Here is a 25,003-nt window from a genome sequence, read left to right on the forward strand (position 1 = left end):
AGGCCAATTTAAATCAAAACTGTAACTAGGCCACTCTGGACCATTTAATGTTGTCTTGGAAAACAACTCCAGTGTAGATTTGGCCTTGTGATTTAGGATATTGTTTTGCTAAATGGTACATTTCTCTCCCAGTGTCTGTTGGAAAGCAGAATCAGGTTTTCCTCTAGGATTTTGCCTGTGCTTAGCTCTATTACATTTTTTTTAAATCAGCAAAAAATCCATAGTCGTTGCTGATGACAAGCATACACATAACATGAAGAAGCCACCACCATGCTTGAAAATATGAAGAGTGGTACTCAGCGATGTGTTCGTCTGGATTTGCACCAAACATAACACTTTGTATTCAGGACAAATTCATAAATCCTGAACTTCTTTAGGCTTGCCATAACAAATGGGTTGAATACTTATTAACTCAAGACAAAGGGCTTTACAATTTTTATGAATTTGTAAAAATTCCTAAAAACCCAATTCCACTTTGACATTATGGGGTATTTTGTGTAGACCAGTGACACAAAATCTACATTTAATCCTTTTTAAATTCATGCTGTAACACAACAAAATGTGTAAAAAGTCATGGGATGTGAATACTTTCTGAAGTCACTGTGTACACTCAAAAGTATAGGCCTACAGACATTGAAGTAGCACCAATATTAATTTAGTATAGAGTTATACACTCAGTACACATAAAGTCTAACTATTTTCTCTCTCTCTCTGCTAAGAGTGTCTATGTTTGTGTGTGTGTGCCCACGTCTGTTTCCCACAGTGACATTGTGATCTTTGATTTACACCAAACAAAGAGCTTTATGTGTACATGCCAGTCAGGCTGGAATTAACTATCCAATTGACGTTCCAAGCATTTATTCAATACCAGATAATAATGAAATCATAGAGAAATGGCATGGCGGCTGTATCGAAGCCATTGCTATTCATGCTTCATGAAACATTTGGTCCTGAAATTAGATTTGATGAATTCTAGGAAAGAAACATAACAGGCTCCCCACTCTTCTGTCCACTTGACCTTTTGTCACTAGCTGACTGGTGCAAATGGAAAGGCACCATTGAGTATAATTTGATATGATAGCCTTGACATCAACTTTGTGAATGCTCGTAATTCTTAGCAAAACATGATTGTGCACTTTATCCCTTGATACAGCTACAGGCCAGAGTGTTGGACGGATCAAGAGTTCTAGCATAGCGCTACTGTGAGCCAGTTAGAGCCAAACTCTTAGTCAATGTTCTTGGAGTATCTAGGGGTATGGTGGTAATGTAGAATGGCAGTGAGTGCTTCAGCCTTCTGAAAACAGCACCTCGGGCACTCTGCAATTATTCCAGAGCCCTGAACAACACATTGAGTGTGTGTGTGTGTTCGTGTGTGTGTGTGTGTGTGTGTGTGTGTGTGTGTGTGTGTGTGTGTGTGTGTGTGTGTGTGTGTGTGTGTGTGTGTGTGTGTGAGAGAGACAGAGACAGAAAGAGAGAGAGTTGGTGTGTGTGTGTGTGAGAGAGAGAGCGAGAGAGAGTCAGCGAGAGAGATCGTGAGAGAGAGACAGAAAGAGAGAGAGAGTTGGTGTGTGTGTGTGAGAGAGAGAGTTGGTGTCAAGTAAGTTATTGAGGCAGACAGAGCGGTATACCAGTTACAGTCGCAACGGTTCCCAGCCACCTGAGGTGGATCAGTAGAGAACATTTTCAGAGAACGTTCTGCCTGCTAGTTTCCACTTAGTCATTTACCTGCTTAACCAATCGAACCCTTTTTCTTCTCATTTAATTACTTACAACATTTTTGTTTTTTTCTGTCTCTATTGTTTCATTACACTGCCTATTAGGGGTCTAGGAGGGCATCAGAAACTTCTCTGAAGTAAGTGTGATGCCTCCATTCACCTCACTTCAGTGTGCTGGTGAACCGACTCTCTCCAAGTAGAGCCCCACCAGCCATATAATTTGGGATGCTTTTAAGGCATATATTAGGGAATGATAATTTCATATTCTGAAAAAGTTAAATCTGAGATAGAAATTAAAATGAAAGAAAAATAAATAAATCACCATTTTAGAAAAAGCCAATAGAAAATCTTTACAAGGTAAAGAAGAAAATATATTTTCTTAACTTAACCTTTTTGGGATAGGGGGCAGCATTTTCACTTTTGGATGAATAGCGTGCCTCCTTCTCTGTCCCAGATGCTAATATATGCATATTATTATTAGTATTAGTATTGGATAGAAATCACTGAAGTTTCTAAAAACTGTTTGAATGATGTCTGTGAGTATAACATAACTCATATGGCAGGCAAAAACCTGAGAAAAAGTCACAACCAGGAAGTGGGAAATCTGAGGTTGGTAGTTTTTCAACTCAGCCCCCATTGAAGATACAGGGTGATATTAGTTATGTTTCACTTCCCAAGGCTTCCACTAGATGTCAACAGTATTTAGAACATGTTTTGAGGATTCTACTCTAAAGGAGGGGCTCATAAGGGCTCTTTGAGTGAGTGGTCTGGCATAGTGCCACAGCCTCGGTCTGGAGCGCTCACGTGAAAGGTAGCTACGCTCCACTTCATTTGTACAGACAAAGGAATTGTCCGGTTGGAACATTAATGAAGTTTTATGTTAACTTCTTCGATATAGGGGGCGCTCTTTTAATTTTTGGATAAAAAAACGTTCCCGTTTTAAACAAGATATTTTGTCACGAAAAGATGCTCGACTATGCATATAATTGACAGCTTTGGAAAGAAAACACATTTCCAAATCTGCAAAGATATTATCTGTGAGTGCCACAGAACTGATGCTACAGGCGAAACCAAGATGAAATTTCAAACAGGAAATGCCCCAGATATTGAATGCGCTTTGTTCCAATATCTCTTTATATGGCTGTGAATGCTCAAGGAATGAGCCTACACTTTCTGTCGTTTCCCCAAGGTGTCTGCAGCATTGTGACGTATTTGTAGGCATATCATTGGAAGATTGACCATAAGAGACTACATTTACCAGGTGCCCCCCGTTGCAATTATTGCGCAATCTCCAGCTGCATGCATTTTACCATTTACTTAAGCAGGAAAATGATCTTTTACTTTTGAAGAGAGCCAACAGGTTAAACTCAAATAAAGAATACTACAGTGGTTCTTCCGTTAAAAGTTATGGTAGTGGTAGATGGTGGCAATTCTGTCATTGCACCACACTATCACAAGGGGGAGTAGGAATGCTGCTCTATCGGTAGTCTAAACCGTGGCACAAATGGACTTTTCTTAAATTAATGGAAGCGTTTTCAGTCTGAGAGTCTCTCTTCTCTGGCACAAGAGTCCTGCATCAGGCAACAACAACAAAAAACTGTCAGTGGTCCTGGAGTTAACAGAACTTGAGTAAATGCAATGGGAGAATTACACTTGACATGTTGCCTGAAGATTTTCGAAAATTAGGCACAGTGGGCTTTTGTTTTCTCTTCCTCTAAAAACAGAAATAATTCTAAAAAACAAATTGGCTTTATTTACAAATTAGTAAGAATGGCTCACCCCATGTTCAAGAATGGCGTTTTCCCCTTTATTCAGATTACAACCGCTCACTCTCGGTTTTTGAAAACGAAATCTCCAAAATATAGTTATTTTTAAAACAAGCAAATAAACCTGGTAAACACAGCCCTCACAAAACCAACGAATACACACCAAACTAGATATAAGATACACAAAACATTGCAGAAAGCCTATACAACTAAAGTATTGGAACCAACACCTAAAAATAACTGATATGGGCACATAATGGAGTGAGTGTTAGAACACAACAAACTAAATGACAGTAAATGTATGCTTAATCCAGTATAAACTAATGTACAGAATTGTTTATACAAGAGACAAAAATACATTTTTTTACAGCACAACGGCTGAGTCATCTGTAAAACGAACAGTGCTAGAAAGTCCAAAATGTATGGGCGGAGTTAGAGTTGGCTCTTTTACAATATCAATTAATTACAATATCAATTTTAAGACATGGCATATGAGGGTGCGGTGAGACTGGCTGGACTGACTGTACTTTTGTCAATCATTTTTAAAACTTTTGCTAAAAAACTGGAAATCAAGACAGTGGATAAATCAAATGCATTATTATCTAAATACTAAAAAAAACTTGGGCTACAGAGAGAGGCAGAATCGTGCAGTTCGAAGCTAGATGGCATGAAGTATTGCAAACACTGGTGATGTCCAGGGGATGAGAAATGAGAAAGTGTTATTGTGAGATGGGCAGGATGGGTGAAGTTACAGTGGGAACATGTGGGTCTGAGTAAGTGTGAGGTCATTAATATTTGTGTATGTAAATGTTGAGTTGTCTATTTTTTTTTGTATTGTCCAAAAAGTTGACAAATATTATTTAAACAATTAAAAATAAAGTGTTATAAACCTGATGGCGGAAGAAAATGTAAATGGAAACTGCAGTCTAATATTAAGGGAATGAATGATAGTGTGAGTGAGGCATGAATTATATAATGTGATATTGTATGTGTGAGTTAACATGCAGGTTATTACATGGCCATACATCCTCTCTTTTTAATTAAAGCCTGCACTCATGTATGATGTCGATAATAAGAGTGCATTACTTCCAAGTTTTCTGCTTCACACGTTTGATTGGCTGCTGGAGCTGCAAGGGCCATCTCGTGCGTGTGTGTGTGTGTGTGTGTGTGTGTATGTGCCATTGCTCGACGACTGCAAGTGTGTATCAGGGTAAGTGCTCCAGGGCTGTGGTGTAGAACTGTGAACAGATACAGATTACAGAACCCTGGAACAGCCATACAACAACCCCTGCACGACAGCGTCTCAACTCCAAGCCCTCACCATTATAGGCTAAACTCAATTTAAATCAAGTCAAACAGTGGAAGATTGATTAGACCCGTTTATATTGTCTTTCTCCCTCACCCCACATTTAAACGTGTTACACTGGTCACAAAGATCACAGGTGTCTTTCACAAGAGAGTAAGAGACGGACACACAGAGATAGAGAGGGCCTACGACTCTGTTCTGTACAGGGCTAGGCTGGGAGGGAAGGTGTGTGGGAGGTGTCAGGTGAGCCAGCCCCTGGTGTATGGCAGGACAAAGACATCTGTATCGGACAAGTAATGGACAGCTAAGACAGCAGCTACCGCTAGATTGCTTGTAGACTGCTGACTTTAGACTGGCTAATGATGCTCTGAGGAATCTGTATGAGCATAGGAATGGCTGTTTAAGTAGCGCCTGTATATAAGCCGTATAAGCACAGGTTATATCCTGCAATAAAGATCATTTCGCCCCAGTGCCTTTGTTATAATTTTGTTGTGTTGATTCAACGGAGAAGAGGAGCATCCGGCAGCATGGTAAAAAATATTGCGGTACATATTCTGCTGTTCTATCGCGTGTGCGATGATGTCAGAGGTTTAAAAAAAAAAAAAAACAGTGTTCATTGATTGCAGGAACTTCTTTGTTGTTGTAATATCCCAAACAGACATGTCAGGATTTCTCCAATGAAGGATTCTAGCTTTAAGGTAATGTCCAGGATGCATTACAAGATGGTGGGCCTCGATTCTGTCCTGATTTGTAGACAAGTTATATCATCACATCATTTTCTGTGAAACCAGAGGCCAGGGGAAATGTAATCGCTAATCAAAGGCTGGAAGGAAAAACAATCTTTGGATGAATCCTAAATGGCACCTTATTTCCTACATAGCGCACAACTTTTGATCAGAGTCCTGTTCAAAAACAGTAAAGGGAATAGGGTACCATTTTGGGCTGCAGCCTTCGTGTCTGTTTCATTAGCCTGAGAAAAGGCTTCCCATTATGTGATAAACAAATAGATAATGAGGGCTCATTTGCTGCATATTGGCCTCAGTACATGCCAGCGGGCTGTGACATTTGGCTGCCTGTGGCCTGTGGTGGCTCACTGCAGGGGGGCCAGGAGGGGATAGAGGCGAGAGGGGTAGAGCAGAGAAAGAAGAGAGCAGATGGCAGGCACAGTGGAGAGGAGTGGTGAACTCTTCAACTCTCTGTCAACACACACAACAAGAAAACTAACTCTGTGTCTGCACATGCATGTGCGCACACCCACACACAAACCCAATGCACTTTGTGTCACAAGCAGTGCTCTTGGGAGCTATACGAATATACTCAGTGATTAGAGTGGCTGACCAGAACAAGGTCTGTGAACCACAGGAAGCTGTCATTATCCCTCCCCCCAGGCTAACAGGCTGACTACACCGCTTGCGTTGCATGCGCTGCAAAATAAATGTAGACATGCATGTTATTCAATTATTGCACCCACACTGCTCGCGTGCGCCAACAAGCGTCTGCGTTGCCAAGGGCTAAAATAGAAGTCAGTTCTATTTCTGATGCAGATCGCGCTGCAAGTCCTGCCTCTCCCATCTCCTCATTGGTTTATAGAAGCAGGTACCCACGTGGGTGACTGAAAGACGAAATAGGTCGGTGGCGGTAATGCATCTAATTTATGAAAGTTGCCAATCGCAATATGAAGTCAAGAGAAGAAAAAGCCTGGAAGGAGGAGAGATAACTTGAAATGATTCGGTTGACTGTTTCATGTGTGGATTAATTGCCAAGTAGAGGACCTTGTGCATTTCAGGTAAAATAACAACTCAACATTTATCCCAGGACAAATTAGCTAGCAACAGCAAGCTAGCTAAATAGGACAAATTAGCTAGCAGCTGAAAGCTAGCTAGCTAAATTGCCATGAATGTTTAAAGCTTTTCGACCTGTCCCCAAATTAATATAATTGGTTCAGAGTTTGTTTTGATATTTTAACCTGCGTGTCGTGATCGCGTTTGGTGTGGGCGGACAAATTGAATTTGCGCACAATGACGCACGCACGCGGACGGGTTGGGTACAGAGCCATGGCATCACTATGCACTGCACTTATTACATAACTCCTCTATGGGTCATTCAGTTTAATGGAGGTGGAGGAGGGATGCAATAACCCTTTAGACTCAGAGTCAATTGAATGTTCTATCCTGCATTGAGTTGAATTGCATTGGAATGACCCCACAATCCAACCACACAACAAGGAAGCAGTGAATAATGGATTACTGAAGCCTGTTTTCTTTTTGGTCCTTCTGTAGCTCAGTTGGTAGAGCATGGCGCTTGTAACGCCAGGGTAGTGGGTTCGATTCCCGGGACCACCCATACGTAGAATGTATGCACACATGACTGTAAGTCGCTTTGGATAAAAGCGTCTGCTAAATGGCATATATTATTATTATTATATATTAATAATCAGTCATAATGTCAATGACTTGCTACACCCTACCAGGGGGGCCCTAGTGTTCACTCCATCAATACTGAGCCTTGCTGTAGTCCAGTGAGGAGAGAGGAAGAATGTATGTCTCAAATGGTACCCCGTTCCTTTATAGTGCATTACTTTTGACGAGGGCCCATAGGGCTCTGGTCAAAAGTACTGCACTATATTGGGGAAAGAGAACCATTTGAGACTCAGTCAGAAAATTTGGACAAGAGTAGCTTGGAGCTACCAGAAGAGTACAGTAGTGTGAGAGGAAAGCAAAATAGTGGGAGTTAGTGTGGTCTGTACCATCACTGGATGGTAATCACAAGACCCAGACGAAAGGTCACTGCTGAGAGAGACAGACTGGGTGTGGGAGTAATGGAGCAGACTGAGGCCTGGCCAACCTGTGGAGATGGTGCCAAGGCCTGGAGCTGGGCTGGGTCAGGGTGGGTGGGCTGCTGGTGGGGACCAGCCCCACTGTGGGGGGGATTTCCTGGGGCTATCAACTAGAGTCTGAGGTCGGTTTGATGGAGGCTAAGGTCAAAGCCAAAGCCACTTAATAGGGGCAAAGCCAAAGACTAGGGTGGGTTAGTTAGCTTGGAGCCAAAGACACAGTCTTGGATGTGAGTTTGAAGGGAAGAAGCCCAGAGGTAGGATTGTTTTTCAGGGGATCAAAGCCCTATTACTGGGGTGGGTTTGCTTGAGGCAGGTTGGCCTGAACAGCAGGCCTCGGCCTGGGATGATGGAAGGAGGTACGGTCTGGTCTCTGGTCCTCCCCTGCCTGCCTGCTAAATAATGGACCTGAGATTGGGAGGGGAACTCGGGTCTAATGTCAAGTTCTGGTCCTCCGCTGCCTGGCTGCCCAATTAGGTCAAACTTATTGCCAGCCTTTCTGCCAAGAATAGGCCTGGCCTAGAAGACATCAGTGGTCAGTACAGAGGACGGTACTGGCTAGCTGGGGCTGCAGATGGTCAAAGAACTGTCAGAGCAGGAGGCACAGAACACTGACAGGGAGAATGTCAGCCACACACACACACACAGACTCAAACACATACACACAGACTTGCACACACAGACGCACGCACACATTGGCATTAACCCGAGTCTCATCCTGTAACACGGTCGCCGTGGTGACTCATTGTATAGCCAATCCACACATTTAGATTGAACACTCATTTCAGTTCTCATAATCACACTTCACTCTTTTCTCTGCCTATACCTCTCTTTGATGCCTATCTCTCTGCAGGGTATCACACTTATCCCCAGAGGGAAATGCCAAACCTCCATCTCATTCCAAGTAGACTCGATACAGTACTGTATGGAATTAAGTAAGAAGAAAAGTGAATATGGCCCGTAGCTCTATAGTCAAAAAGGTATAGATGTTCTCTTGAGGTTTCATAGTGGGTGTAAGGTATGGGTGTAAATCAGTGGTGACTGTATATATACAGTGCATTCGGAAAGTATTCAGAACCCTTGACTTTTTCCACATTTTGTTACGTTACAGCCTTATTCTAAAATGGATTAAATAAATACAAATCCTCAGCAATCTACACACAATACCCCACAATGACAAAGCAAAAACAGGTTGTACAGTTTTGCAAATTTATTAGAGATTAAAAACAGAAATACTTTATTTACATAGGTTTTTAGAGCCTTTGTTATGAGACTCGAAACTGAGCTCAGGTACTGAGCTCATGTTTCCATTGATCAGCCTTGAGATGTTTCTACAACTTGATTGGAGTCCACCTGTGGTAAATTCAATGGATTGGACATGATTTGGAAAGGCACACACCTGTCTATATAAGTTACCACATTTGACAGTACATGTCAGAGTAAAAACCAAGCCATCAGGTCGAAGGAATTGTCTTAGAGCTCCGAGACAGGATTGTGTTGAGGCACAGATCTGGGGACGGGTATCAAAATCTTTCTGCAGCATTGAAGGTCCCCAAGAACACAGTGGCAAACATCAGTCTTAAATGGAAGACTCTTCCTTGAGCTGACCACTCTGAGCAATTAGGGGAAAACGAGCCTTGGTCAGGGAGGTGACCAAGAACCCGATGGTCACTCTGAGAGCTCCAGAGTTCCTTTGTGCAGATGGCAGAACCTTCCAGAAGGACAACCATCTCTGCAGCACTCCAACAATCAGGCCTTCATAGTAGAGTGGCCAGACGGAAGCCACCCCTCAGTAAAACACACATGACAGCCCGCTTTGAGTTTGCCAAAGGCACCTAAATACTCTCAGAACATGAGAAATAAGATTCTCTGGTCTGATGAAACCAAGATTGAACTCCTTGGCCTGAATGCCAACCGTCACGTCTGGAGGAAACCTGGAACCATCACAACGGTGAAGCATGGTGGTGGCAGCTGTGGGGATGTCATTTACATTACATTTACATTTAAGTCATTTAGCAGACGCTCTTATCCAGAGCGACTTACAAATTGGTGCATTCACCTTATGACATCCAGTGGAACAGCCACTTTACAATAGTGCATCTAAATCTTTTAAGGGGGGGGGGTGAGAAGGATTACTTTATCCTATCCTAGGTATTCCTTAAAGAGGTGGGGTTTCAGGTGTCTCCGGAAGGTGGTGATTGACTCCGCTGTCCTGGCGTCGTGGGGGAGTTTGTTCCACCATTGGGGGGCCAGAGCAGCGAACAGTTTTGACTGGGCTGAGCGGGAACTGTACTTCCTCAGTGGTAGGGTGGCGAGCAGGCCAGAGGTGGATGAACGCAGTGCCCTTGTTTGGGTGTAGGGCCTGATCAGAGCCTGGAGGTACTGAGGTGCCGTTCCCCTCACAGCTCCGTAGGCAAGCACCATGGTCTTGCTTGGGGATGTTTTTCAGCAGTAGGGACTGGAAGACTAGTCAGGATCAAGGCAAAGATGAACAGAGAAAAGTACAGAGAGATCCTTGATGAAAACCTGCTTCAGAGCGCTCAGGACCTCAGACTGGGGCAAAGGTTCACCTTCCAACAGGACAACAACCCTAAGCACACAGCCAAGACAACACAGAAGTGGCTTCTGGACATGTCTCTGAATGTCCTTAAGTGGCCCAGCCAGAGCCCGGACTTGAACCCGATCGAACATCTCTGCAGAGACCTGAAAATAGCTGTGCAGCAACGCTCCCCATCCAACCTGACAGAGCTTGAGAGGATCTGCAGAGAAGAACGGGAGAATCTCCCCAAATACAGGTGTTCCAAACTTGTTGTGATATCATTTTGTTTTTGTTTTTGCTGTGTCATTATGCAGTATTGTGTGTAGATTGATGAGGGAAAAAATTTAATCAATTTTAGAATATGGCTGTAACATAACGTGGAAAAAAATCAAGGGGTCCTATACTTTCCAAATGCACTGCATGTTCAGCTAAAGAGAGAGAGAGAAGAATGGAGGTAGAGAGAGCAAAAGAAAACGAGCAAAAGCAAAAGGGAGAGAAAAGGATAAAGAGAGAGAGAGAGAGAGAGAGAGAGAGGGAGAGAGAGAGAGAGGAACACTGAGGGTCTGAAGAAGGGAGAGGTACAGAGAGTGATGAAATAAAGACAGAGAAAAAGAGAGTCACCTCTCTTCCCCCTCTCTCTCCCAGGGGAGGAGGAAAGGAGGATAGATGGATGCGAGTGTTAGGGCCTCTGGCACGTCGGTGGCAGTCTGCATGCCAAGGTGTGTGTGTGTGTGTGGTGCAGCCGTGCAGCAGGGATAATACTAAATCAGTGGGCACTGTAAACACTATAAATCAACTGCGACACACATACACACAGGCGCATGCTCACACGTGTGCACACACACACCGACACACAGAGCCCCTCGCGGCATGCACCACTGAACCTCTGCATATTCAACCACACACCAGTTTCAATTCAATTTGCACAGAGAAGGAAGAAGGAAGAGGGGGAGGGAAAAGGAGGGAGAGGAAGGTTAATGAGGGACTAGGAGGTAGAGCAAAGGAGAACTTCGAAACGGGTCTTATTAAAGTTGAAGAAGCACTCATTGACCTAAAACTCTTCAGAGTGTGGTTGAGAGAAGACAAGAGAAGATACATCCGTCAATAAGAGAAACGGAGAGAATAGAAGAGAGGAACTAGGGGAAAGGGCCCAAAGTCTGATTCCTGCCTCATGCCAATGTCACCTTGCAGCAGCTGCTGCTGTCATCCCACTAATGCAGCCATTGTGACCCCTGATCCCTGTAGTTAATGATGAGCGTGGTGCTGGTCTGGGATGTGCTGGGGGAGAAGAGGACACTGGCTGGCACACTCTGTTCAGCCCTACTGGGACTCACATTCATACTTAGTGGCACAGTCTCAAATGACACTCTATTCCCTGTATAAACAGTGCACTACTTTTAAACAGCACCATCTGTGGCCAAATGACCAAAGCCCAAATTACACAATTTTTTAAACAGAGCAACATGGGAGTAGAGTGAGACCTCACTCACTCTTTCAAATATAAAGTGATGGAAACACCACTATTAAGTGGGGTATTTTTCTCACCCAGAACCTCAGAAAAAGGTGATGTAGGTATGACAACATACATTTCCATCCTTCTCTCTCTTACCTGGAAATCTCTCTCATCCAGAATCTCTTTCCTCCATCGCACCAGGAAAGCAGCACACACATAGAGATGGAAGTGAGAGAATCCCTCTGGTTCAGCCTGCAAAGAGAGAGAGAGAATTACACAACAAAACACATTTTCTAACATATCAGGCGTTAGCAGCAGTGGAGCGACAGCGAAGATAATACTGTAGCATCCTCCCAGTGCCCTCCATCTACATCTCTCCACTTAGGCCTACTCTACCTTGACATTATGTTTGATAGGAAGACAAATCTACACTCAGAGTGGGAATTTGGACACTTACTGCCTGGCAGAGCGAGAGAAGACAGGAAAAAGAAAGAGACAGAAGATATTAAATATTTTCTGTCACAATCAGAGAATTTACAATCGACTAGAAGCTGAAAGACAAATCCCTGTTAAATTTGCCCTTTACTTTTTCTCCTGCCTTCATTCAGACGCTCATTACATTTCCAGGCCGGCTTTTACAGGGCTAAATAAAGGAGGGGAATTAAAGTGAGAGAGAGCGAGTCTGAGATAGCCCTCTTCTATAGCCCTGGATAGCCCTCATCTAAAGGGCTATCCAGGGGAAGACAATTAAAGCTCTTAAAACAGACTGAAGAACTAAAGGAGTGGAAATGGGACAATATGTTCAAGTGCTTACAGTAATACTGGTCTTCACAAACTCTCAACATCCAGTCAACTTAACTGCATACAGTTGAAGTTGGAAGTTTATGTATACCTTAGCCAAACACATTTAAACTCAGTTTTTCACAATTCCTGACATTTAATCCTGGTAAAAATGTCAGAATAATAGTAGAGAGAATGATTTATTTCAGCTTTTATTTCTTTCATCACATTCCCAGTGGGTCAGACATTTACATACACTCAATTAGTATTTGGTAGCATTGCCTTTAAATTGTTTAACTTGGGTCAAACGTTTCGGGTCGCCTTCCACAAGCTTCCCACAATAAGTTGGAACCTGAGTCAGGTTTGTAGGCCTCCTTGCTCGCCCACACTTTTTCAGTTCTGCCCACACATTTTCTATAGGATGGAGGTCAGGGCTTTGTGATGGCCACTCCGATACCTCAACTTTGTTGTCCTTAAGACATTTTGCCACAACTCCGGAAGTATGCTTGGGTTCATTGTCCATTTGGAAGACCCATTTGCGACCAAGCTTTAACTTCCTGACTGATGTCTTGAGATATTGCTTCAACATACTTTTCCTCCCTTATGATGCCATGTATTTTGTGAAGTGCACCAGTCCCTCCTGCAGCAAAGCACCCCCACAACATGATGCTGCCACCCCCGTGCTTCATGGTTGGGATGGTGTTCTTCAGCTTGCAAGCCTCCCCCTTTTTCCTCCAAATATAACGATGGTCATTATGGCCAAACAGTTCTATTTTTGTTTCATCAGACCAGAGGACATTTTTCCAAAAAGTACGATCTATGTCCCCATGTGCAGTTGCAAACCGTAGTCTGGCATTTTTTATGGCGGTTTTAGAGCAGTGGCTTTTTCCTTGCTGAGCGGCTTTTCAGGTTATGTCGATATAGAACTCGTTTTACTGTGGATATAGATACTTTTATACCCGTTTCCTCCAGCAAGGTCCTTTGCCGTTGTTCTGGGATTGATTTGCACCTTTCGCACAAAAGTACGTTCATCTCTAGGAGACAGAACGCATCCCCTTCCTGAGTAGTATGATGGCTGCATGGTCCCATGGTGTTTATACTTGCCTACTATTGTTTGTACAGATGAATGAACCTTCAGGCATTTGGAAATTGGACCCAAGGATGATTCCTTTTGATTTTCCCATGATGTCAAGCAAAGAGGTACTGAGTTTGAAGGTATGCCTTTAAATACATCCACAGGTGCACCTCCAATTCACTCAAATTATGCCAATTAGCCCATCAGAAGCTTCTTAAGCCATGACATAATTTTCTGGAATTTTCCAAGGTGTTTAAAGGCACAGTCAACTTAGTGTATGTAAACTTCTGACCCACTGGAATTGTGATACAGTGAATTATAAGTGAAATAATCCGTCTGTAAGCAATTGTTGGAAAAATAATTTGTGTCATGCACAAAGTAGATGTCCTAACTGACTTGCCAAAACCATAGTTTTGATCTTTGTGGAGTGGTTGAAAAACGAGTTTTAATGACCCCAACCTATGTGCATGTAAACTTCCGACTTCAACTGTATGTATATTTGCATATTATCTCAGCCAAAATCAACAATCAAACAGAGGGAGCAGAGAGATGGAGCAGAGAGATATAATGTGCGCATACTGTGTGTGTCTGGGAGCGAGAGAGCAGCTCCCACTAAGCAATAACCCAATTGGGTCCGACTGGGCCAGCTTATGATTAGTTCCACCAGTGTGTCTACAAAACTTCCCTGGGACGTCTCTTACAGACGCAGCGCCATTTCAAAAACTCTCTGAAGGAAGGGAACTTATTCCCACTTTCCTGAGTAAATAGTCAGGACTAATGCTGTTCTCACTGGAGAAGAGGGGGTTGTTCAAAAATTACATTCTCCATTCCGGGGCTGGTGTGCTGCAGTTCAGTGGCGCAGCACAGTGAAGCAAAGCACAGGGCGAGGGTGATATTTGCGTATTCACAGCGAGGGGCGACGGGCCGTCATTTATGCCAGACACGGAGAGAACGTAATGAAAATCAATGGCTGTGTTCCTTCCTCAAGCCAATAAACAGGCAGGACAGACAGGACAGGGATAGTGCTCTTCAAGGGTAACTAACTGTTGGAGGTACGGCTGTGGAAACATTCCCTTCACATTGAGGTTAAAACATACACAGGTTTGACACACTGCAGAGTGCAGACTGTTAATATGGATATAGCTGTGTAGGGAACATCGACTAAGCCAACAGCTAAGCAAATCACTTCTCTGCATGGAAATTCCAACACATCTATGCTATGTACATTTTATGAAAAAACGGCGATACCGATTATTGGAGGACCAAAAAAGCCGATACCGATTAATCAGATTTTTTTGTTTTTTTATGTATTTGTAATAATGACAATTACAACAATACTGAATGAACACTTATTTTAACTTAATATAATACATCAATAAAATCAATTTAGCCTCAAGTAAATAATGGAACATGTTCAATTTGGTTTAAATAATGCAAAAACAAAGTGTTGGAGAAGAAAGTAAAAGTGCAATATGTGCCATGTGAGAAAGCTAACGTTTCAGTTCCTTGCTCAGAACATGAGAACATATGAAAGCTGGTGGTTCCTTTTAACATGAGTCTTAAATATTCCCAGGTAAGAAGTTTTAGGTTGTAGTTATTATAGGAATTCTAGGACTATTCCCTCTATACCATTTGTATTTAATTAATCGTTGACTATTGGATGTTCTTAAAGGCACTTTAGTATTGCCAGGGTAACAGTATAGCTTCCGTCCCTCTCCTCACTCCTCCCTGGGCGCGAACCAGCAACACAACGACAACAGCCACCACATCGAAGCAGCGCTACCCATGCAGGGCAAGGGAAACTACCACCCCAAGGCTCAGAGCGAGTAGCGCGCGCTAACTAGCCAGCCATTTCACTTCGGTTACACCAAGTTCATCTCGGGAGTTGATAGGCTTGAAGTCATAAACAGCTTGACGCACAACGAAGAGCTGCTGGCAAAACGCACGAGAGTGCTGTTTGAATGAATGTTTACCGCTCAGTCAGATACTTAGATACTTGTATGTTCAGTCAGATTATATGCAACGCAGGACACGCTAGACAATATCTAGTAATATCATCAACCATGCGTAGTTAACTAGTGATTATGATTAATTGTTTTTTTTTTACAAGATACGTTTAATGCCAGCTAGCAACTTATCTTGGCTTACTGCATTTGCGTAACAGGCAGTGCAACGAGAGAGAGGCAGGTCGTTATTGCCCTGGACTAGTTAACTGTAAGTTTGCAAGATTGGATCCCCCGAGCTGACAAGGTGAAACTCTGTCGTTCTGCCCCTGAACGAGGCAGTTAACCCACTGTTTCTAGGCCGTCATTGAAAATAAGAATGTTTTCTTAACTGACTTGCCAAGTTAAAAAGATTAAATAAAGGTGTAAAAAAAATCTATATATATTTTAAAAAACTATTTTTTTTTTAAATCGGCAAATCGACGCCCAAAAATACCAATTTCCGAATGTTATGAAAACTTGAAATCGGCCCTAATTAATCGTCCATTCCGATTAATCGTCAACCTCTAATTATGAAGCATGTGATATGGTAGCTTCACATGAGTTACTATCAATTATTATTCATTTATAACCTTTAATTTAACTAGGCAAGTCAGTTAAGAACAAATTCTTATTTACAATGACGGCCTACCCCGGGCCAAACCCGGACGACGCTGGGCCAATTGTGCACTGCCCTATTGGGACTCCCAATCACGGCCGGATGTGACGCATTCGAACCAGGGACTGCAGGGAGGGACGCCTCTTGCACTGAGATGCAGTGCCTTAGACCGCTGCGCCACTCGGGAGTCTACTCCATACCATTCCCCCATTTTGAGTCTTTCTTCATCATCCAACCGCTCTAACTTCCTACTAGAGGTCACTTTCAATAAGCAGACAGTATTCAATGGTAAACTAGACTAGTGGGTGTAATCATACATCATTAGAATTATACATGGCAGTGATGCCAGGGTACACCTTAAAGGAAAAAATACACTATATTTTGGTATCTTTTTCATCAGTCCACTGTTGATACGGAGTAATACGCTTTTAGCTCCGAAGCAACTTTGCAGTATTTTTTATATTCATTATTTCTGACATTTTTAGCCCAAATAGTTTTTTTTGGTGCTATTACATACCACCGGAAAGCAATGCCACTCTGACATTTCACATCCTATTATTTATTTAGTTCTTAATTCTATTATTTTACTTTTAGATTGGTATGTATTGTTGTGAATTGTTAGATACTACTGCACTGTTGGAGCTAGAAACACAAGCATTTCGATACACCGGCAATAACATCTGCTAAATAAAATTAGATTTATACAGTCCAAAAATGTTGTGCATGTCAGCAGTCACGTTTTCAAGAAGAAGAATGAATAAAAACAAAGTTCGTTTAAGTGGAGTTTTCCTTTAAGTGTCAGTTAACTGCAGCAGCGTCTACTCGTGGATCATTTTAATTGTTTCTCTCTCACTGCTCCTCGGGGGAATGGGACCTTAATAAATGACCACAATAAAAGAAAAGGCACTGGATGCTCTTTCTCCTCTCTCTATGACTTTCCTTGTCCTTTATGCCTTCCAAATTTGTGCCTTTGCTTTCTCTCAAAACATTTATTTTGATTAAATGTAAACTTTATTTAACTAGGCAAGTCAGTTAAAAACAAATTCTTATTTACAATGAAGGCCTACCGGGGAACAGTGGATTAACGGCTTTGTTCAGGGGCAAAACGACAGATTTTTACCTTGTCAGCTCAGGGATTCGAATCCAGCAACCTTTCAGTTACTGGCCCAATGCTCTAACCACCTGCCGCCCTAAAATACATCTTTGCACTCTAGTTCTTTCTTAGCCTGTCTTCCCTCTCAGCCACGCTCGTCTTCCCTCTCAGCCACGCTCTCCTTCCCTCTCAGCCACGCTCTCCTTCCCTCTCAGCCACGCTCCCCTTCCCTCTCTCTCCTTCCCTCTCAGCCACTCTCTCTCCTCTTCTTCTCTTCCCTCTCAGCCACTCTCTCCTCTTCTTCTTCTTCCCACTCTCCCGCCCCTCCCTCTCAGCCAATCGCTGCCTCTCCTTTTTCCTATTAGCCAATCTCAGCCTCTCCTCTCCCCTCAGACAATCTCAGCCTCTCCTCTCCCCTCAGACAATCTCAGCCTCTCCTCTCCCCTCAGACAATCTCAGCCTCTCCTCTCCCCTCAGACAATCTCAGCCTCTCCTCTCCCCTCTCAGACAATCTCAGCCTCTCCTCTCCCCTCTCAGCCAAACTCTGCCTCCCCTCTCAGCCAAACTCTGCCTCCCCTCTCAGCCAAACTCTGCCTCCCCTCTCAGCCAAACTCTGCCTCCCCTCTCAGCCAAACTCTGCCTCCCCTCTCAGCCAAACTCTGCCTCCCCTCTCAGCCAAACTCTGCCTCCCCTCTCAGCCAAACTCTGCCTCCCCTCTCAGCCAAACTCTGCCTCCCCTCTCAGCCAAACTCTGCCTCCCCTCTCAGCCAAACTCTGCCTCCCCTCTCAGCCAAACTCTGCCTCCCTCTCAGCCAAACTCTGCCTCTCCTCTCAGCCAAACTCTGCCTCTCCTCTCAGCCAAACTCTGCCTCTCCTCTCAGCCAAACTCTGCCTCTCCTCTCAGCCCAACTCTGCCTCTCCTCTCAGCCCAACTCTGCCTCTCCTCTCAGCCCAACTCTGCCTCTCCTCTCAGCCCAACTCTGCCTCTCCTCTCAGCCCAACTCTGCCTCTCCTCTCAGCCCAACTCTGCCTCTCCTCTCAGCCCAACTCTGCCTCTCCTCTCAGCCCAACTCTGCCTCTCCTCTCAGCCCAACTCTGCCTCTCCTCTCAGCCCAACTCTGCCTCTCCTCTCAGCCCAACTCTGCTTCTCCTCTCAGCCCAACTCTGCCTCTCCTCTTCCCTCTCAGCCTCTCCTCTCTCAGCCAAACTCAGCCTCTCCCTCTTCCCTCTCAGCCTCTCCCTCTTCCCTCTCAGCCTCTCCCTCCCCCTTATTCTTCCCTTTCAGCCACTCTCTCTCTCTCACTCTCTCCTCTTCTTCCCTTTCAGCCACTCTCTCTCTCTCACTCTCTCCTCTTCTTCCCTTTCAGCCACTCTCTCTCCTCTTTTTCCTCTCTCAGCCCGTTTCTCTCTCCCTCTCTCCCTCCCTCCCCCAGCCCGTTTCTCCGTTTCTCTCTCTCTCCCTCGGCCCTTTCTCTCGGCCCCTCGGCCCCTCTCTCTCTCCATCTCGGACCCTCTCTTTCAGTCCCTCGGCCCCTCCCTCGGTCTCTCCCTCGGCCCCTCGGTATCTCCCTCGGCCCCTCGGTATCTCCCTCGGCCCCTCGGTATCTCCCTCGGCCCCTCCACTCAATAAGGACATGTCTGGTAATAAGTTTAGACTAGCCAATACATGTAGCGTGGAATGTAGGCTAGATTGGGAGAAAGGTCTTGCATAAAACGATAATATAACTGGGATTCACCTTCTCGAGAAGGAGAGATGAAGATGGAGGAGGAGTGGTGGAATTAGAAAATAGAGGGAGAGATTGAAGAGAGAGAGCTAAGACATGGCAGAACACACACCTCATCTTCCCTGTCAATCACTCAGGCAGGGGACAGGCAGAGAGGGTACAGGGCGGAGTAGTAGAGAGAGAGAGAGAGAGACCGAGAGAGAGAGAGAGACACCGATAGACTGAGGCATAAAGAGAGAAACAGATAAACTGACAGAGATCGAAGGAAGAAAAACAGAGATACAGAGATAAAGTGAGTGAGTAAGAGAGGGGAGAGAGAGAAGTGTTTTGCAGAGTGAGTTATGGTCTGGCTGATGATTGCCTATTGGTCTACCCTCACGGCTTTAATCTGACCAGCTGATGGGTAGGAATCAGTCGCGCACACACACACACTCAAGCTCACACACACACACACACACACACACACACACACACACACACACACACACACACACACACACACACACACACACACACACACACACACACACACACAGACAGAGGGACTTCTGGGAGTGAGAGCGTGATCACCAATCTCTTGTGATTACCTCAGCCCCATGTTCTCCAACATTTCTCTGGGTCTATATCTCACCTCACGCTCTCGCTCAATATCCCCCCATTCAACTCTATCTTCCACCCTCAGCCTTTCATACAGATTACCTCATCCTCCATATAAGTCTTCACACTAAAAGACTACAGTACACCCTCTGATAATTACTGACTTCAAGTTTCTCTATAGTGTGCAGTATGCTTCCATCTCCTTCCCTATTGTTATTCCTGGTGCCAGTCCCGGTGTCAAGAGTCACAGTATTGGAGAAGACAGGCATGGGTTTGTCTGAGTGGGCCTGACCTGCAGACATGGTGTACAGTACTGAGGTTCTCTATGTGATCAGGAGAGAGGTGCAGAGTCAGGGAGTCAGGCGCTCCAAACTGTATCGCAAGCGGTCTTGTCTCTCATCTCAACCTTAACTAGTCCTATTTGATGTGTGACTAAAAACGTCTGCTCTTTGTGGAAAACTGATAACCAGGATTCAAACCCTGAAGGTGAGAGTAACCAGGAGAGTTGAGGTAGTGGGTGATGTGTGTGTGCCTGTGTGTGAGGAAAAACTCCTGCTGAGAAAACAAATATACAAAAGGCCTGTTGCTGTATGCTGAGTGAGACAGAGGACATCCATGGGAAGGAGGTGTGTGTGTGTGTGTGTGTGTGTGTGTGTGTGTGTGTGTGTGTGTGTGCAGAGTCAGTTCAGCAGCAACACTTCACACACAGGGGGTTAGTACTTGGCGAAATGCTGCAGCATACTGCAGACCAGAGCAATGTGGAAGCACAGCAAGGTGTTAACAGTGCGTGTTGGGTTCTGTGTGTCAGTGTGTGTCCTCACACGTGAAAGCTTGCCAGTGTGTTTGTATGTCTACAGCATAGAAAAAAAAGGACAGAGAGACAGAGGGATGAAGCGAACATGGCCGTGGAGGAGAGGGATAGAGTGAAAGAGAGAACGGTGTAGAGGAGGAGAGAGGACGAGAAAGATGGAGAGAGCGGTGCATCAGAGGAGAGGTATAGAGAGATGGAGTGAGCGAAGCGGCAGAGTTCTGTTTTTTAGAGAGAGCAGAACAGATTAAGTATTGATGCTTGGGGCCGTGTGGCTGACCCCACCTCTAACCCTGTCTGTGCCTGCTGGGGATTGGCTCTCTGTGTCACCAATCAGCCAATCATTAGGAGGCCCCTGGGGGCCTGGAGGGGAGGGGTAAAGGGGCTGGGGCCACATCCCCGAGGTTCATTTTGCCGTTCCTGTGCCCTGCAGAGGTATACACTCGCTCTTCCTCACTCAATCTCCCTCAATATCTCTGTTGCGCTCTCTCCATCTCTCTCATTACTTCTCTGTAAGCCCTGCAGTCTCCATCTGTCATTCTCTCTTTCCTTCTCTCTCTCTCTCTGGATAGACATAACGTAATAAGGTAAAACATTACAGCAATCTCTGACAATATAGTCAACCAAAATATAGGAAAATAAATAAATATAAATCTGAACAGACAAATGTTGGCTATACCATTGCCAAAGATAACACTCACACTTCAAGTTAGAGTAGGTCCATTGGCAGCGTGTGAGTTTCAAGTTCGGGGAAGCAACAACAACAAAAATCATGTTTTGTTTGTTTTATCTTGAATGATAAGTATTCCATGCATCCATCATCGCATTTTCAGACTCAAGTAAGATAGTGTACTAGTCCCTAATGTGATGAGTAGATTGGATAGTCCAGAAATTAGGCTAATAATATAACTGACTCACTGTTTGCAGGATATTTCATGCAGACATTCTACGACACTTTGCTCTCCACGACTGGAGATAATAGCAGCCTCTTCAATAAACAAAAATGACAGGGCAGACTACTCTGCTGACACTGAAAAAGTGAGAACGACATTGTCGTGAACGCATCCATCTAATTGAGGCCCGATGAAAAGGTCGTAGGCCTTGACGTCCATCAAGCCTAGATGAGATAATTGCCCTAAAAGAAAACTGTTCAGGAGCACGGACTCACCCAATGACAAAGACAGTGAATATGCGCACTCACCGGGGATATGGCTGATGCTCTCCCAATAAGATAAGCTACTGTTCGCTCAATAAATAGCCTATTGCGAGTTGAGCATTTTTATGGCCTCCCTAAAGACAGGTTCTAGTTTTATCTTTGTCTCCTCTCTTTTGGTGGTTTTCCAGCGATTGTATTTTGAAATATTACGATAGACCTAGGCCTATTTTAGATGCATTTCGCTGACAGCCGCAAATCAACAATCATCTATTTGACATGTTATGCGCGGTGCCCAATTCGCACGCCTTTAGGAAATGCCCTGGCCTTGTGATTTAAAAGAACCTGCAGCTATTGTTCGAAAATAAGCTAATGATAATCTGTGGCAAAATCATCCTCTCTGGTGTAGTGTTTTGAAGGATTGTAATATATTTTTGGAAAGACAGCAGTAAATATATACTGTCATTTTCGTCATTTTCTTTAGGGGAAGCTTCTATTGGAGACGCCACCTATGAATAGGGCAGATATGCTGTGAACCGTTCCAACAGCTAGCACAGTTCTGCCTAAACCTAAACTCTCTTCTGCCCATATGAACAAAGTTGTTTCTGGCCATATAAAGAACAGGTACGCATGATTTCATGAAAAGCAGCAAACGGACAACATTGTGTCTTTTATTAAAGAAAACCAAACAGAAAACAAACAGAAACAAGCAATTGGCCACAGCTCGCTTCACAGTTTCCCTGCCAAATAGGCCTATATGATACCTTCCACAAACAGTTTTGCTAGACAACAACACACATAGGCATAGTTCTAGAGGAGGGAATCTACCTCCCTGCCTTGGGGCTCTTTACAATGGAGTGGTGTAGCAGTAAGTGATGGGGGGGGCAAAAATGTATCCGGTTGCATATCGGGATATTATTTTTGACCATATATCGTATCGTTTTTGACATTATCGTACCAAAACTCCAGTATTTTTCCTTCACAGCTTGTTCTCCTTTTTTTTTTTTTTAAATAGAGAGCCAATTTGTTTTCAGCACTCATTTCCATGACTGAGCACAAATCGTTTTCTCATGGCTCTCGCTTGTTCCTCTGCAGCGGACATGTGGTGAGAAATATTTTGGGGGGGGGAAATGGAATTGCAATAGATATCAAATCAGGAGAATCGCAATACATATCGTATCGGCACCTAAATATTGTGATAATATCGTATTGTCAGGTCCCTGGCAACTCCCAGACCTATGTAGCGGCAGACATTCTGCATCATGCATACCGTGTTTCTATCTTCCTGGTTACACAAAAGAAGGGGGGGGGGGGCTTTCTGCTCCCTAACACCCCCTTGCTAATGCATTCACACAGAGCCACTTGCTAATTTCATGCTCTGTGCAACAAGGATAATTTGGACACCCCTCTGTCAGGGACGAGTGGAGCGTGGAGGGAAGGAAGGGTAGGAACAGTGTGAATGTGTGTGTGAGGGGTTTTAGGAACAGTGGTTTGGGTGGGTGTGTGGTATGGGTATGAGAAGAAGCCATGAATGAACATCCATTACATGCAAACACACACTTTGTTTTTCTCTCTGGCACACACACACACACACACACACACACACACACACACACACACACACACACACACACACACACACACACACACAATCAAAGCCCACCTTCAAAAGTCATATTTACTCTATTTCAGTCCTGCCAGTCATATTGGTAATACAATGGTAATTCACACATTAACTTCTCTGTGTGAACAGCTGTGGGGGGCCGCTGCATTATGTCGCCTGTTTGACATTTGACCTGTGATGTGTGGCAGAACCACCACAAGTACTTTAGCGGTCAGCAGCAGAACCCCTAAGGGCTGTACATGCCGTGCCCTGATCCTGCCTGCATTAACGCGACACACACACACACATTGACACACATGGTAACAGCCCTAAGGCTGGCTGCAGGCGTTTCCACCTCCAGGTCTGTCCACGGTAACTGTCATGGCTGGCTGAAGGACTGGACCAAGGTGCAGCATGGTAAGCGTACATTTTCTCTTGATTAGAAATTATGCCGACAAAACAAAGAACAAAACCAAACCGTGAAGCTTTGGGCCATTTGCCCTGAACAAAGTCAAAGTTAACTTCCCACAAAACAGGTGGGGGAAGAGGGTACCTAAGTATGGTTCTCAATCAGAGACAACGATAGACAGCTGCCTCTGATTGAGAACCACACCTGGCCAAACACATAGAAATAGAAAATCATAGAACATAGAACACTGCCCACCCAAATAACACCCTGACCAAACCAAAATAGAGACAAAAAACGCTCTCTACGGTCAGGGCGTGACAGTAACTACCTGTGAGAGCAGATACAGGACCCAACCAATGACTACACAGCATGGCAGTCATGCAACAAACACACACGATGGCACGGCAGTCATGGCATGGCCAATACCAACCTGATACAAATCGAATAATCCCACATGGATGTGGTTAGACTGTGTAATTTACACACATATGTGTGTCATTTACAAAGCAACTAAAGCAGGCGACGATAATGAATTAGAAGGTCTTGTGAGTGCATACGGGCACATGGCATTACATATGGAGGATGTGTTGGAGAGCAGATGGGCTGACTGCAGAGAGAGAATTTCAACACAGGTTAAACCCTCCCCTGACATACTGCTGCTCTAATGGCACAATACAGCCCTGTTGAGGCTCAGCGGCTCACATTGACCACACACACACACACACACACACACACACACACACACACACACACACACACACACACACACACACACACACACACACACACACACACACACACACACACACACACACCAGCCTAACCAATAACTACATATGCTCTGACATTGCTTTGCACTTTCTCTGGCGTTCATGAAAACAAGCACTAACTGTGCAACAGCACACTTATGCTGCCACTCGATGGACAACATTCCATACGTGACATTCTACAGCCTACGTTCTACAGGCTTGGAAACCTCTCCAAAATCTCACCTTGACTTCACAACACAAGAAGTATACATACATGTACTCATACGTGTACAGACTCTCAGGTTTGAAAGGTAGAACTATGTCCTCCTCCTGACACAATAACCAATAATGTAAAGAAATCCCCTCTGAACCTTGTGTGACCGAATTTATCTTTGGAAGCATGTCGAGAGCAGCCTTTGTAAATACAGTATAAACCTTCCCAGTCTGATGGAGAATGTAGGGGAGGCATAAAGGAAAAGAAGAGGCGAGAAGAAGAGGTCTCATGGTGAGTTAAGGTGTCCGCATGCTTCCCAGTTGAAACAGTTCAATAATGGAGTGTATATGCACAATCTCTACCAAATGTGTGTGGACAACTGCTCATCGAACATCTCATTACAAATTCATGGGCATTAATAAGCAGTTGGTCCCCCCTTTGCAGCAAGAACAGCCTCCACTCTTCTGAGAAGGCTTTCCACTACACGTTGAAACATTGCTTCAGGGACTTCCATTTAGCCACAAGAGCATTAGTGAGGTCGGGCACTGATGTTAGGAGATTAGGCCTGGCTCGCAGTCGGCGTTC

General features: G+C 44.3%; 1 protein-coding gene across 1 annotated transcript in view; it reads right to left on the reverse strand.

Annotated features, from left to right (window-relative positions):
* LOC118392255 (TBC1 domain family member 22B-like) overlaps positions 1 to 25,003 on the reverse strand; it is a 175,246-nt gene that overhangs the window by 14,621 nt on the left and 135,622 nt on the right. The window contains exon 13 of the mRNA XM_035784045.2: positions 11,769 to 11,864. Within this exon, the coding sequence (XP_035639938.1) occupies positions 11,769 to 11,864 (96 nt within the window). The remainder of the gene's footprint in view (positions 1 to 11,768; positions 11,865 to 25,003) is intronic.

This window comes from Oncorhynchus keta, chromosome 13, assembly GCF_023373465.1.
Source record: "Oncorhynchus keta strain PuntledgeMale-10-30-2019 chromosome 13, Oket_V2, whole genome shotgun sequence".
In the NCBI taxonomy this organism is placed as follows: domain Eukaryota; kingdom Metazoa; phylum Chordata; class Actinopteri; order Salmoniformes; family Salmonidae; genus Oncorhynchus; species Oncorhynchus keta.